This window comes from Erpetoichthys calabaricus, chromosome 5 (genome assembly GCF_900747795.2).
Source record: "Erpetoichthys calabaricus chromosome 5, fErpCal1.3, whole genome shotgun sequence".
In the NCBI taxonomy this organism is placed as follows: domain Eukaryota; kingdom Metazoa; phylum Chordata; class Cladistia; order Polypteriformes; family Polypteridae; genus Erpetoichthys; species Erpetoichthys calabaricus.
The window spans coordinates 220,809,863-220,823,258 of record NC_041398.2 but is presented as its reverse complement, the minus strand read 5'-3'; the positions used below and the strand labels follow the sequence as shown (position 1 = coordinate 220,823,258).

Here is a 13,396-nt window from a genome sequence, read left to right as displayed (position 1 = left end):
CCTCTTTGTGCAGAAAAGTGCATATGAGGAGGAGAGTATTATTAGCTCTTTGCAGCATGTTTCACCACAGGCAAATTTGTTTTCAATTTCTAGATAAGCAATTGCAAGGCGGGGGCCCCCACAATGGACATTGACAGCAATTCACATGCTGTAGGGTTAATACTGCAGTGCTCAAGCGTGAGGTTCTCAGCATAAAAGGAGAAACTCCGAAAACATAGTTAAGAAGGAAAAAGAAAAAACTGACGTTAGCATCCAATTTTATTTGAACGAATTCCGTTGTAGAGCTCCTACAAGAAATGAATGGTGGAAGACTAGAGCAGTCTCGAATACTCACTTGCTAATCTTATTTAAGTCTTTCCTTATAATACGTGGTAAAGTTTCATTTTGGCTGGATATATGCTTCTGTTAAACATCATTTTAGCATTTATACAGTGCCCTATGGGGTACTTTACTTGAGGCCCATTAAGAATCCCTGAGGCAAAACCACAAATGTAGACTCAACACTTTCAGCTCCTTATATTTCTGTCTGTATTGATTTTCTTTTTCCTTCCTACTGCTCTTTTTTATGTCTTCAGTTCTGGAAGCTTTGCACTCCTGACCACCACGGTGAAAGGTTTTGTTTGTTTAGGTGGGTTTTTTGTGTGCTCTGTTGTATGTTAACAAATACACGGTTTTATAGGTCCTCTAAATCAATAAACCCCCAGCTGCTTCTGGCAAAATCCTTTGTATGGTTTGCTTTTTCTTTGTTTCTTACAATGCTAAGGATTAATGTAATTCTGAGGTATTTATTAATTTATTTTCTGAACTCATTCACATTTGCCATTATATCAGCCAGAGCTGAACCCATCAGCACAAACCTTAGGGCAAGATCTATCTATCTATCTATCTATCTATCTATCTATCTATCTATCTATCTATCTATCTATCTATCTATCTATCTATCTATCTATCTATCTATCTATCTATCTATCTATCTATCTATCTATCTATCTATCTATCTATATTTTTATATATATATATATATATATGAAAATCCAAAGTCTGTCTGTATGGCTCACAGATACGAAAGCTATCAATATAAATTCTTCTCAGTACAAATTATTACATTTAAAAAAAAAAGTATTCATTTTTAAAGTTTGTCTTGTTTCACTACTACACGGGTGGAGCCAAATATAAATATTGGTATTACTACTAAGTGTAACGTACATGGAAGTACTGTATGGACTGTTCCATACTGATATTTTTTCCTTTTGGTTATCATTTCATTTTCGAATTGAGCTCCAGTGTGCACTAACAATAGGTACCTACCACGGACTTTAAAGACTCACTTTATTATTATAATATAATATATGTCTTCTGTCTTCTATTATAATATAATATATGTCTTCTGATACATATCAGATGATAAATGTATTTATATATTTGTTTTCCTTTCTCCCTCTACCAGCTTAATTAAAAAGTAATGTTAAAGTTCAGTACATTGTAGTTTGTGTTTGGATTTGAGAAAGGAATGCCTGATGAATAATCTATAATAATAAAAGGCAAAGCCCTCACTGACTGACTGACTCATCACTAATTCTCCAACTTCCCGTGTAGGTGGAAGGCTGAAATTTGGCAGGCTCATTCCTTACAGCTTACTTACAAAAGTTAGGCAGGTTTCATTTCGAAATTCAAAGCGTAATGGTCATAACTGGAACATATTTTTTGTCCATACACTGTAATGGAGGAGGCGGAGTCACGTATCGCGTCATCACGCCTCCTACGTAATCACGTGAACTAAAAACAAGGAAGAGATTTACAGCACAAGTCACATGCGGGAACGAAGGTAAATGACGTTAATTTTTGACTGTCTTTTAATACTGTGTAAGCATACATATTAACACATGTGCAATTAAACGTGTGCATTTACGGGGTGATTTCTCAGGCTTAAAAGCTCGCCTTTTACTAAAAAGGTAAATGCAAAACTATTTTCAATCAGTTTATTGAAACGCTCCCGTTAAGGATTGCAATAACATATTCGCGAGATAAAAGAACGAAGTAGGGGGAAATGGAGGAACAGCCGGAAACAGCGAAGAGCAAAAAATTAATTAAACAATTGAGAACGGAGCGAGTGAAGCATACAAGCATGTTCATAAGGGAAACAAAGCACGGTGTAAAACGTAACTTTAAATTAAGTTTATAGAAACGCTCCCGCTGCGGATTGCAATAACATATTCGCGAGATAAAAGTTTCATGAGAAGACACGAGGTATAAATGAACCACACGCCGTGGCGCAACGTTAAGGGCAACAGTTTCAACCATTCTATGATCTGCTTCTCGCAACTGAAAGACGGCACATGGCGGATGTTAGCCGACTTGCTGACCGCAACGTTAGGGGCTTCAACTATGGCGCTGACGCCACATCTCAGTGCCAACACTTTGCAGACTGTACTTAAAAGACACGCCCTCCTCACTGGACAGTTAAAAAGACCAATCAAACTAACGATGACATCAAGTATTACCCAATCAAAAGTAGGAAAGGAGGCATCTTCATAAAATGCGTGTGGGATGATTTGCATGACACGCTGCTTTAAAAAAAAAATGATAAAAAAAATACGAGATAAATCCCGTCCAGTATTGATTCAAAACGGGACGCGCAATTTCATTCTCAAACGCGGCACGATTCCGTATTTTAAAGGACGGGTGGCAACCCTACAGTGCCAGGTAACCACCCATACAATCAGATTGTGATTCAGACTAGGAATGCAATGAATGTAATTACCCCGATCTACATACAAGGCGAAACTCTTGCAACATTCAAAGATGATGGTTTGGGATAATTACTACTTATTAAGTACACCATGGCACATAAAAGAGCTTATGAAGCCTTGAAACGAAAAAAGCAAGATCTCAGAGATCGTAAAAAAAAAAAAAGGAGGTAATGTCGTTTTACTCGCTGTACATTTTAGACAAACATTACCAGTTATTCCACGAGGGAGACCAGCAGATGAACTCAACGCGTGTTTAAAATCCATGCTTCTCCCACGCTCGGTTATATGTCGCGTGTTCTCGGGTAGGTACACCAAAAAATGTATACATTTAAGCATGTAACGGGCAAACAAAAAATGAGGTATACCCGAAGGCACTGCAGTAGTACTCAATGTAACTTTACTTCTTAAATGTTAATGTTTTACTGTTTAATAATTTATACGCTTCTTATATATTGTTCAAATTCTTTTATCAAAATACCAGTGACAGCGCAATGCACGATAACATGGAGTGAATACACCATACGCATCTGCCCACGGCCGCCCTGGTGTGCGCAGATAGGAGTTGATTCTAAAATAAAATAAACATAAAAAGAGTAATACAATCATCACCCATAAAGCGGATAGCAGACGTGACGTATTATATGTGTACCAGATTTCAAGTCAATAGGTGAAACGGTTTGCAAGCTACAGGTGATTTAAAATCCTGGACAGACCAACGAAAAGCCACGGTAGCAAATTATAGAAGAAGATTTTACTGTTTAATAATTTATATTTATATGAAATGTGCTTCTTATATATTACTTCATATTCTCATATGATAATGATGTTAATGTTGTTTATATTGATTTATATGTTATTGTAAGTGCATCTATGTGTGTATATGTATGTATGTATGTATGTATGTGTATATATATATATATATATATATATATATATATATATATATATATATATATATATATATATATATATAAAAAATATATATATAAAAAATATATGTGTATATGTATATATAATATATCTGTATATGTGTGTATATGTGTGTGTGTATGTGTATATGTATATATATATGACAGCAACACTCATAACAATGACAACACAATTACATTGACAATCATGTTACGTTATTTTTAAAATGTTTCCTTTACTTTTTCATAACCTCTTTAACACACTACTTCTCCGCTGCGAAGCGCGGGTATTTTGCTAGTGAATAATAAGCTTGTATTGTTTTGCTCTGTTAATGAAGTTACACATTGCCTGAGAAGGTGGATGTGCTGAAAAAAGGGATACCGTTCATTATTATATATGCATGTAAAAGTAGGTGTTAGTTTGTTTTGGAATATTTAACATTCTGTGCAACCCTGGGTGTTTTTTTAGCAGAATTTGCCTTAAGGGCACTGATGAGAGGGCTACATATGTCAGGAACTACCAAAGGGAGCTCTAGATTTTCCTGACCTTTGAATTTGAAGTGACTTCTGAAAGTTGGTTAGAGGGTTCTGACTGCCAATGGCCCATTTTGTTTAGAGTCTGGAAGTGAGTTGCATCACAGACAAGAGAGAAGGAGAGTTTAAGAGGCAAGAGAAGTGAGTGCTTGTGTGCAGTAATGTGTGGTAGGCAAGCTGGTGAGCCGTTCCACCTGTTAGAATGGGAACCTCACCAGTATATGCCCAGGGAGGCTGCAGCTTCTTTGTGTGTTTTCTGATTCTTTACTATAATTTTCCATGTTACCAAATTTCTCTTTGAGAAAGTTCTATCTATCTATCTATCTATCTATCTATCTATCTATCTATCTATCTATCTATCTATCTATCTATCTATCTATCTATCTATCTATCTATCTATCTATCTATCTATCTATCTATCTATCTATCTATTTATCTATCTATCTATCTATCTATCTATTGTGGACCATCAATTGGGTGCACCAGCCTCCCCAACCCGACACAGATAGATATGGTACACAAGTGCAAACACACACTTTTATTTTTTTTTCATTTCTCCGTGGGAAACACCTTCCCCTGTTTCCCACGTGTACAGCACAGTCACAAAGCACACTTCTCTCCTTTCTCTCTTTTTCTTCTCTCTTTTCCTACACTCCTCCTGGTAAGCTTCGTCTTCTCCCATCCGACTCTGGCTCCTGGAGTAGTGGCTGCTGGTGCTTGTTGGTTCACTTCCTGCAGCACTTCCATGGAACCCTGTGGGAGTCTGAGGCACTGCTGCAACCCAGGGGAGCTGCCACCTAGTGCTCTGGGGGAGGTAGTGCTCCAGATACGCTCTCTCCCCTGGTCCTTCCTAGCGTAGAGACTGGGCAAGGGTCCTGGCCCTATCTATCTATCTATCTATCTATCTATCTATCTATCTATCTATCTATCTATCTATCTATCTATCTATCTATCTATCTATCTATCTATCTATCTATCTATCTATCTATCTATCTATCTATCTATCTATCTATCAGTGTTTGTGTTTCTTTGTATATAGTGGCCAAATTACATCATTTACTAATCACACAAAGCAGCCATTCTTTCAGGACCCTTTATACAGTATAGTGTCTTTCATAGTGAGTACTGTTACAAAGTGGTTCATAGCATGAATAAAGTTTGCTGCACAAAATTAATCAACAGGAGTTCAATGAGCATACTGCATAAAGGAAAGGCTAAAAGTGAAAGGTCACTCTTAAAACTTGTTAAAGAACAGGTAGCCTTCAGAAAAATTATAAGTAAATGAGTGTACCCATGAAAAAAATTGTTCACAATCGATATTTGCCTAGAATCTCTCCTTAATGATCCCTGTTCATATTTTTATCCTTATTATTAGATTCAACAGCTGTATTCAATTTGTGTTTATTTAACAGAATGTCAGCTTTTTTTGCTAATTTTTCATTACTTGTTTAAGATGCAACCCAAGTTTCTACCATAGCAAAGTCCTGTGTATCATTTTAATGTTTGCATCTAGATTTATTAATATGGATCATTTGCAGTCTATATTATGTACCTATGTTGCTGACCATTTATAAGAAAACATTATTTATGTAAACTACTGTTTCCCCTCAGGGATTAATACAATGTGCCAAATACCAAGTACCACTAAGGTTTTTTATTATATAAAATGTATGATAAAATAGAAGTAATACTACTTTTTGTTACTATTTGCCTAATTTTTTTTACCCCTTTTTCATTTTTATTTATATATACGAGGGGTGTTCAAAAAGTTTCTGCACTTTTTTTTAACTATATCTAACTATTTTTTTAACTCTATTTATTAAGAATTTCAAAAACAAATTACATCATATTTCTACATAGTCACCTTCCTTTGTGATGCAATTTTCCCAGCGTCATACCAACTTTTTAATGCCCAATTACTACTCCTCATGTTTTCACTGTTTCCAATGAAAATATGAAAGTGTGGAAAATTTTGAAAGTCCCTTGTGTAGATATATGTTTTTTATTGATACTGTTTTTTTCTTTTTTATTTAGTTATTTATTTTTATAATTATCATACTGTTACTGGTTTACTTTAATCCTCTCATATTTTAAGAGAATAAACTCTTCTTTTAATCTGCTTCTTTTTTATATCTCTGGTTTTATTTGGTGCTTGCTTATGCATGCTCTTTGTGCTCTTGAACCCTGGTCCTTCTGCTCCCTTACTCATACGCAGAGGTGAGCCCTACCCCTGTCCCACCAGTCCCTTCCCTTGTACCTTCCACCATTCTGACTGATTCCTTTCCTACCCCTTCAGTTGTCCCGAGCACCAGTGCCCTCCCTTCTGCCCCCCGAGATGTGGTCCCTGTCCTGGTTTCCAGTCGCTTTGTCCGGCTAAGCTGGCGCCCTCCTGCAGAGACCCATGGATCAATCCAGACGTATAGTGTCTTCTTCAGCAGAGAAGGAGTCAACAGGTATGTGTGATGGACTCTGGTTTCTTTTTACATCTTTGATCCTTCTCCAGGTTTGTTAAGATTTCTGCTTCACGTACACGTCTCAGTAGTATGTTCCAGATTCCCACAACTCTTTGAGTGAACAACTGCTTCCTGTCCTAAATGCATTTCTCCTCAATTTCCACAAGTACAAATCTACTTTACTGATGTGTTTAAGTATTTTGAAAAACCTGGATTAGGTCCCCACACCGTCTGCTCTGCTCAAAACTAAACTGTTCTAAGGTGCATCTGGTTGCTCTCCTCTGCATAGCTTCAAGTGCTTCTATGTCTTTCTTGTAGCTCGATGACCAGAACTGCACACAATACTCCACATGTGGTCTCACTAGGGAATTCTATAGTCTTTAGATCGATTAATTAGTGACTGGATGAGCATGTATGTGCCCAGTAGTGGACAGGCACCCTGCCCAGTGATGTCTCTTGTCTCTCTATACCCTACACTGCTTTGATAAGCACCAGCTCCCCGTACACATAAAGTGGATATACACATTAAATAGTGGATGGAGAGCAGGGTCGTTTTAAAATGCCTCAGATTAACAATGGAATGAGGAGCTGCAACTTACTATGCCACACTGCCTGTCTCCAGAGGTGAGTGCAGCTTTAAAGTAAGTCATTGTCAAAAGAACAGACAAAACATCACAAAAAGGTTTGGGGTAGTCACCCCGTATAATGTAGGTTGGGTTCAAATTGCAAAAATTTGAGCAGTCATGATCACTCAGTTCAAAACAGAACTGACTTGCAGGAAACAAAATGGCAGTTTTATGGTTAGGCAGAGAAAGTGAGGTCAGCAGAGTTAGAACTGGAAATGAGGTCGTCAAGGCCAGAACCAGAAGTGATGTCATGTGGTCCGGAACCAGGAGTGACATCATCAGGCCGTGATCCGGAAGTGACATCATCGGTCCCGGAACCAGAACTGCCGTCATCTGGGCCAGGCGGAATATCCCGTAACTGGTCTGCAGAGGAAAGAGAGAAAGGGTTAGTGCACTCCGCCACCCCTTGGTCTGGCATGGAGTTACCCTCATTTAAGCACTTTAGCTTCCTCCCATGCGCACGTGTGTGACATAATATATAAATGGTTGACTTCAAATACATTATCAAAAGTACCATCCATTTCATGTGAAGATAATTAGGTCAGCAGCAAATCCACAGGCAGCATAGTACTATTCTTTCTATCAACTCTGCAGCGGCACTTACTATTTAGTTATTTAGCCATTGCAGCTGGATGATATATTAGACTGGACTGCCAATACTGATGCGCTGTGCAAGAAAGGACAGAGCCGACTTTACTTCCTTAGAAGGCTGGCGTCCTTCAACATCTGCAATAAGATGCTGCAGATGTTCTATCAGACAGTTGTGGCGAGCGCCCTCTTCTATGCTGTGGTGTGCTGGGGAGGCAGCATTAAGAGGAAAGACGCCTCACGCCTGGACAAACTGGTGAGGAAGGCAGGCTGTATTGTTGGCATGGAGCTGGACAGTTTAACATCTGTGGCAGAGCGAAGGGTGCTCAGCAGGCTCCTATCAATTATGGAGAATCCACTGCATCCACTAAATAGTATCATCTCCAGACAGAAGAGCAGCTTCAGCGACAGACTGCTGTCAATGTCCTGCTCCACTGACAGATTGAGGAGATCGTTCCTCCCCCAAACTATGCGACTCTTCAATTCCACCCGGGGGGGTGAACGTTAACATTTAACATTATACAAAGTTATTGTCTTTTTTTCACCTGCATTATTATCATTCTTTAATTTAATATTATTTATTGTATCATTATGCTGCTGCTGGAGAATGTGAATTTCCCATTGGGATTAATAAAGTATCTATCTATCTATCTATCTATCTATCTATCTATCTATCTATCTATCTATCTATCTATCTATCTATCTATCTATCTATCTATCTATCTATCTATCTATCTATCTATCTAATATGACATTGTTGGTGAAAGTGCTCTCAACTGAGCCATCATTAGGGATGCCAGGGTTTGCACCATTTTATATCATTTCATTCCAGTTGTATCCGTATTCTTCTCAAGTTCACATTCAAGTTTTGTGTTTACAGTACAATCAGATGAATGACAGCAGTGTAATACCTAAAATAGATAATGAATACCACACCATCTATTACATATCTTATATATGAATATCTATGTGTGGAAGTGTGTGTGTCTGTCTGTCCAGCCCAGAAGTGCAAGGCTACACCATGAAGCTCAAAGAGCCGGCAAGGTGGCCCCAAGTTAAAGAGTCGGAAGAAGAAAGAAGGATGAGGCTACAGCATAAAGCTGAAAGAAAGCGACTCCGTCGCCAAAGTAAAACCAGCGAGGAAAGAAAAACAAGACAGAAACTCACTTAGCCTCTGATAGACGAGGGGGCGAGCACATCTGCAAAACAAAACTGCTGACTCTGCATTTCAATTTTTTTTCTGACGATTTCAATCGTTTCTAGGAGCCCGGGCTTTTTACAGCATGGGCTTACACAGCTCAGAATCACACATTGGTCCACTCATACAGTTGTCAGTGTGAGCAGTTGTTGAGTAACCTTATGGCCTACGGATAAAGCTGTCATTAAATCAGGGCGGAGTGGTGGCTAAGGATTAGTGCTGGTATCCCAAAGGTTACTGGTTTGAATCCCCGTCACTGCCAAAATAGAACCTACTCTGCTGGGCCCTTGAGCAAGACCCTTACACTGTAATTGCTCCAGGGGCGCTGTACAATGGCTGACCCTGCACTCTGACCCCAAGGGGTATGCGAAAACTAACAAATTCCTAATACAAGAAATTGTATAAGGCGAAATAAAGAACAAAAAAAAAAAAATCTAATGGGGCATGTGCTAACAGTCCCTAAAGATGGAGGAAGAGCAGTGGCTATGCAGAATGTCCAAGGTGTTTAATAATGCTGTTTAACTTTATAAGGTAGTGAAAGGAGGAAGCTGTACACTAGCAGTTCACCACACGGTAAGCAGTGCTTTGCGGTCTTCATCTGAGTTGGTGCCATACAGGATGTTATCCAGCTGGAGGGGCAAACCTATGGAAGTTGGAATAACAGAAGGAGATATTTGGGTTTTCCTCAGATATCTGAGGAGGTAAAGGTGTTGGTGAGCGTACCCAATAAGCACAGAGATGTGAAATGCCTGCTTTAGGTCATCAGCATTGGACACTCCAAGAATTTAAAGCTATGTGAATTATTTTCATGTACTGTCTGTTCTTCCAATATCTAATCCATTTATCCAATTTACAAAACTGATATCATTACAACAGGACTGATTGCCATGTATCTTTGAACTTACATTTTGAAGATTAGATGAGCTTCAGAATGGTTGTGTAAACTAAAATATGCTATCGGCACATAGAATCGCAGCAACAAGTTACTGAACATTTTGTAATTACATAATAAGAAAAAATTCATGTTGGTGAGAATAGAAAGCTGGTGGCCTGTCCAGGCTTGGTTGCCAAGTGTGCAATGGTTTTCCAAAGATGTGTGTTTTTGATGGATTAGCAGCTTTCAATTTGCCGTGTATCAAGTGTATGTACAGTATGTGAGGGTGCACTTTGATGATGTTTCTGGTAGGTATCAGCATCTCAAAATCCTAAATTTTTGATCATTAGGTTAGAAGGATGGAAGGATGGATTAACAGAAAGGCAAATCAGTGCACCACATTTCAAAACCAACCATGAATACCCAAGCAGTGATCAAGGAAGTTCATCAAGCAGTCCAGGTTTCAAACATGGTGTCCAAAGTTTGGTAGTAAAGCATCTTGGGGTTTGTTAATCCCCTGTTACTGTTTAAAACTCACAATGTTTAGCCAGAAATGTAAATGGCAGTCAACGTGCACAGAGGTCAAATGTTTAAATTAAAGGAATCCATTTTCCACGTTTTAAATTAAAACTGGCTGTATGACCAGTTGGTTATTTAATATAGTGCAATATTTAGTCAGCTTGCTATGGCCTTTGTAACATTTTTAACTTACCTTACATATTTATAGTTCACAAAATATGACTTTGTCTTTTTAAAAGCAAACGATACAAGGAATCTTTGACTACTTTTTTAATAAGGGCATGAAAAAATAGCCTAATTTAATTTATCATGTGGGAATAAGCTTAATTGTGTCTAATGTTGCTGAAGTGGAAAAAATGCTTTCTAGCTGCATGTAACAAAGGGGTTTTAAAAATCACTGTGAATATTCAATGATAGTCTCTATCCACTGGAATAAATATAAGGCAATAATACATCAAGAGTGGTGTAAAAAGCGCACTTGATATTAAATTCTGTCTGGGACCGTTGATTACCGTTAGGCACTTCTCATTGTTCTTGTCTGTTGCACTTACAATTGGAACTAATAGCTACATTATGGCTCCTTGAAAAGCACTGCAGTTGTATTTCCAGGTCTTCTTTTTAAAGCATTTTTTTCATGTAAAGGCCCTGTGGTATACTTTACATACTGTGTGTATTCATTTATGAATTCTGTTTTTCAAATGCAGAGGCTTGCAGTCAGTACAAAGGCTCCACACAGAATACAATATACACTTTCTCTTCTGCCTAATGTATTAATAATTATAATAGGTGTAAGGCACAATACCTTTCATTAGACATATTCACCCTTTTTGGAAAAGATGACTTGAAATGCAAGTAAGGTTGTTAGCTATGGGCCTGGGAAGCGTAACTGCTCAGTCAACCAATGAACTCAAATTTAGCATTTAGTCTCTAAGGATTAGAAAATTGGATTCACTTAAATAGTATAACATAACATTCTCAAGTCATCTTAATCCAGTTCTGGGTTGCAGAGGGCAGTGTCTATCATGGTAGCACTGGGTGCAAGCCTGGAAAACATCCTGAACGGGGTCCTTCTCCATCACACACTCACAGGGGGGCCAATATAGGATCGCTAATTAACCTAACTTGCATGTCGTTGATGATGTCGGTGGAAACACAAAGTACAAGGAGGAAAACATTCACTAAATCTGTTTTAAAAAATACACTCCAGTGTCTCAGATGTCTCATTCTAATACAAAGTCACATAGAAGCAGAGCCAATACAAGCAACATGAGGCAGGAGCCAACCCTGGTGCTGGAGGCATTGCATCACAGGACATGTTAGTCTTACCCAGACTGGGATAATTTAGTATCATCAATCATATATAAGGACACGGAGATTTTCTAGTAAAAGGAACTCAGAAAGAAATAAACTTACCTGCTGAGCTGATATATCTCCAGGCTTTGTTATTTATTTAGCTGTCTTTTTATTAAAAAATAATAAATGCCCTGCGTATGTTATTCAAATTAATACATAGTTTATACAAAATATTGAATGTTATATTATATTATGAAAATTGACCTGCTGTATATACCTGTAGTGTTTGGGGTAAGGAGACATTACAGAATCACCGTTTAAAAATCCTCTAAGGTGTGAATTAGCCAGTCAAAGGTCCCAGCACAGCATTGCTACAAATTGCCTTCACCTTGTCACTCTATAAGCAGCTCTTTCAACAGAATAAAATGAAATATCTAAAATCAGAGCTGTATTCTTAATATATATAATGTAACTGATGGGCTTTAGAAATTTAATTTGTGTTAAAAAGTATATTAACATAAAAAATAATGATCAAAAGGATATGTAAACAATTAATTAATTTCACGTTTTTATTCTGTGGGCAGAAGTTTAGATCCCAAATTAGAGTTTTTTACATATCTATCTATCTATCTATCTATCTATCTATCTATCTATCTATCTATCTATCTATCTATCTATCTATCTATCTATCTATCTATCTATCTATCTATCTATCTATCTATCTATCTATCTATCTATCTATTATATACTGCCTTTCCTATCTATCTATCTATCTATCTATCTATCTATCTATCTGTCTATCTATCTATCTATCTATCTATCTATCTATCTTTCAAAAATATATAAATATAGCAAAATGTCACATACACAGTCACTCTCTAATCCTTTAAAGAATAAATCACATGCTAATTATGGATTATATCTGCTGCAGACTACCAATCAAATAAAAAAAAAGATGGAGAATGGAAGAAATTTGTTTTGGTATTTTTGGACACAATAGTCCCTTGTGACTTTTGCAGTCTTGGTCTTGCTACTTTTTTAATCTTTCTAATTTGTTTAAATTTGCTTAGGACTAATTATAACTTCTATTTTCTTGTTCTAATCTTTGTTACTATGTTATCACAGGGAAAGGGCAATGAACACATCACAGCCAGGAGCACTGCAGATTACCATTGACAACTTAAAGCCCGAAGCGACGTATTCTTTCCGTGTGGTGGCTTACAATGACCGGGGACCAGGAGAGACCTCACAGGCTTTGAAAGTATCCACCCAGCCAGAATGTAAGTATCAGCAAGTTCTGGAAATAAATATATAACTATAGAAAGAAATACTTTGTTATTGTACTTTAGTAGGTTTTGTTTGAGTATAAAATTTCCTGTCTACTCATACTTTCAATTTTACTTTACATTTTAAAACACAACTAGCTACCTGTACTCCAATATATTTTCCTAGACGCATTCGTTTATTGCACTATTAAACCAAAAAATCAAACAGGCTACACAAACCTGCACCAAATCTAAAATACAGGCTTCCACTGTCTGACACTAAACACCCAGTTATCTAAGCCAACAATCCAAGTACACCACTTGGACAGGTCTGCGTCTTGGTGACCTCCAGTCTCAGTCATTCTCTGATGTGATGCTGAACTCAGAC

At 37.5% G+C, this 13,396-nt stretch overlaps 1 protein-coding gene across 1 annotated transcript in view; it reads left to right on the top strand.

The window, feature by feature from the left end:
- dcc (DCC netrin 1 receptor) overlaps positions 1-13,396 on the top strand; it is an 899,751-nt gene that overhangs the window by 609,768 nt on the left and 276,587 nt on the right. The window contains exons 8-9 of the mRNA XM_051928027.1: positions 6,489-6,645; positions 12,869-13,023. Of these exons, the coding sequence (XP_051783987.1) occupies positions 6,489-6,645; positions 12,869-13,023 (312 nt within the window). The remainder of the gene's footprint in view (positions 1-6,488; positions 6,646-12,868; positions 13,024-13,396) is intronic.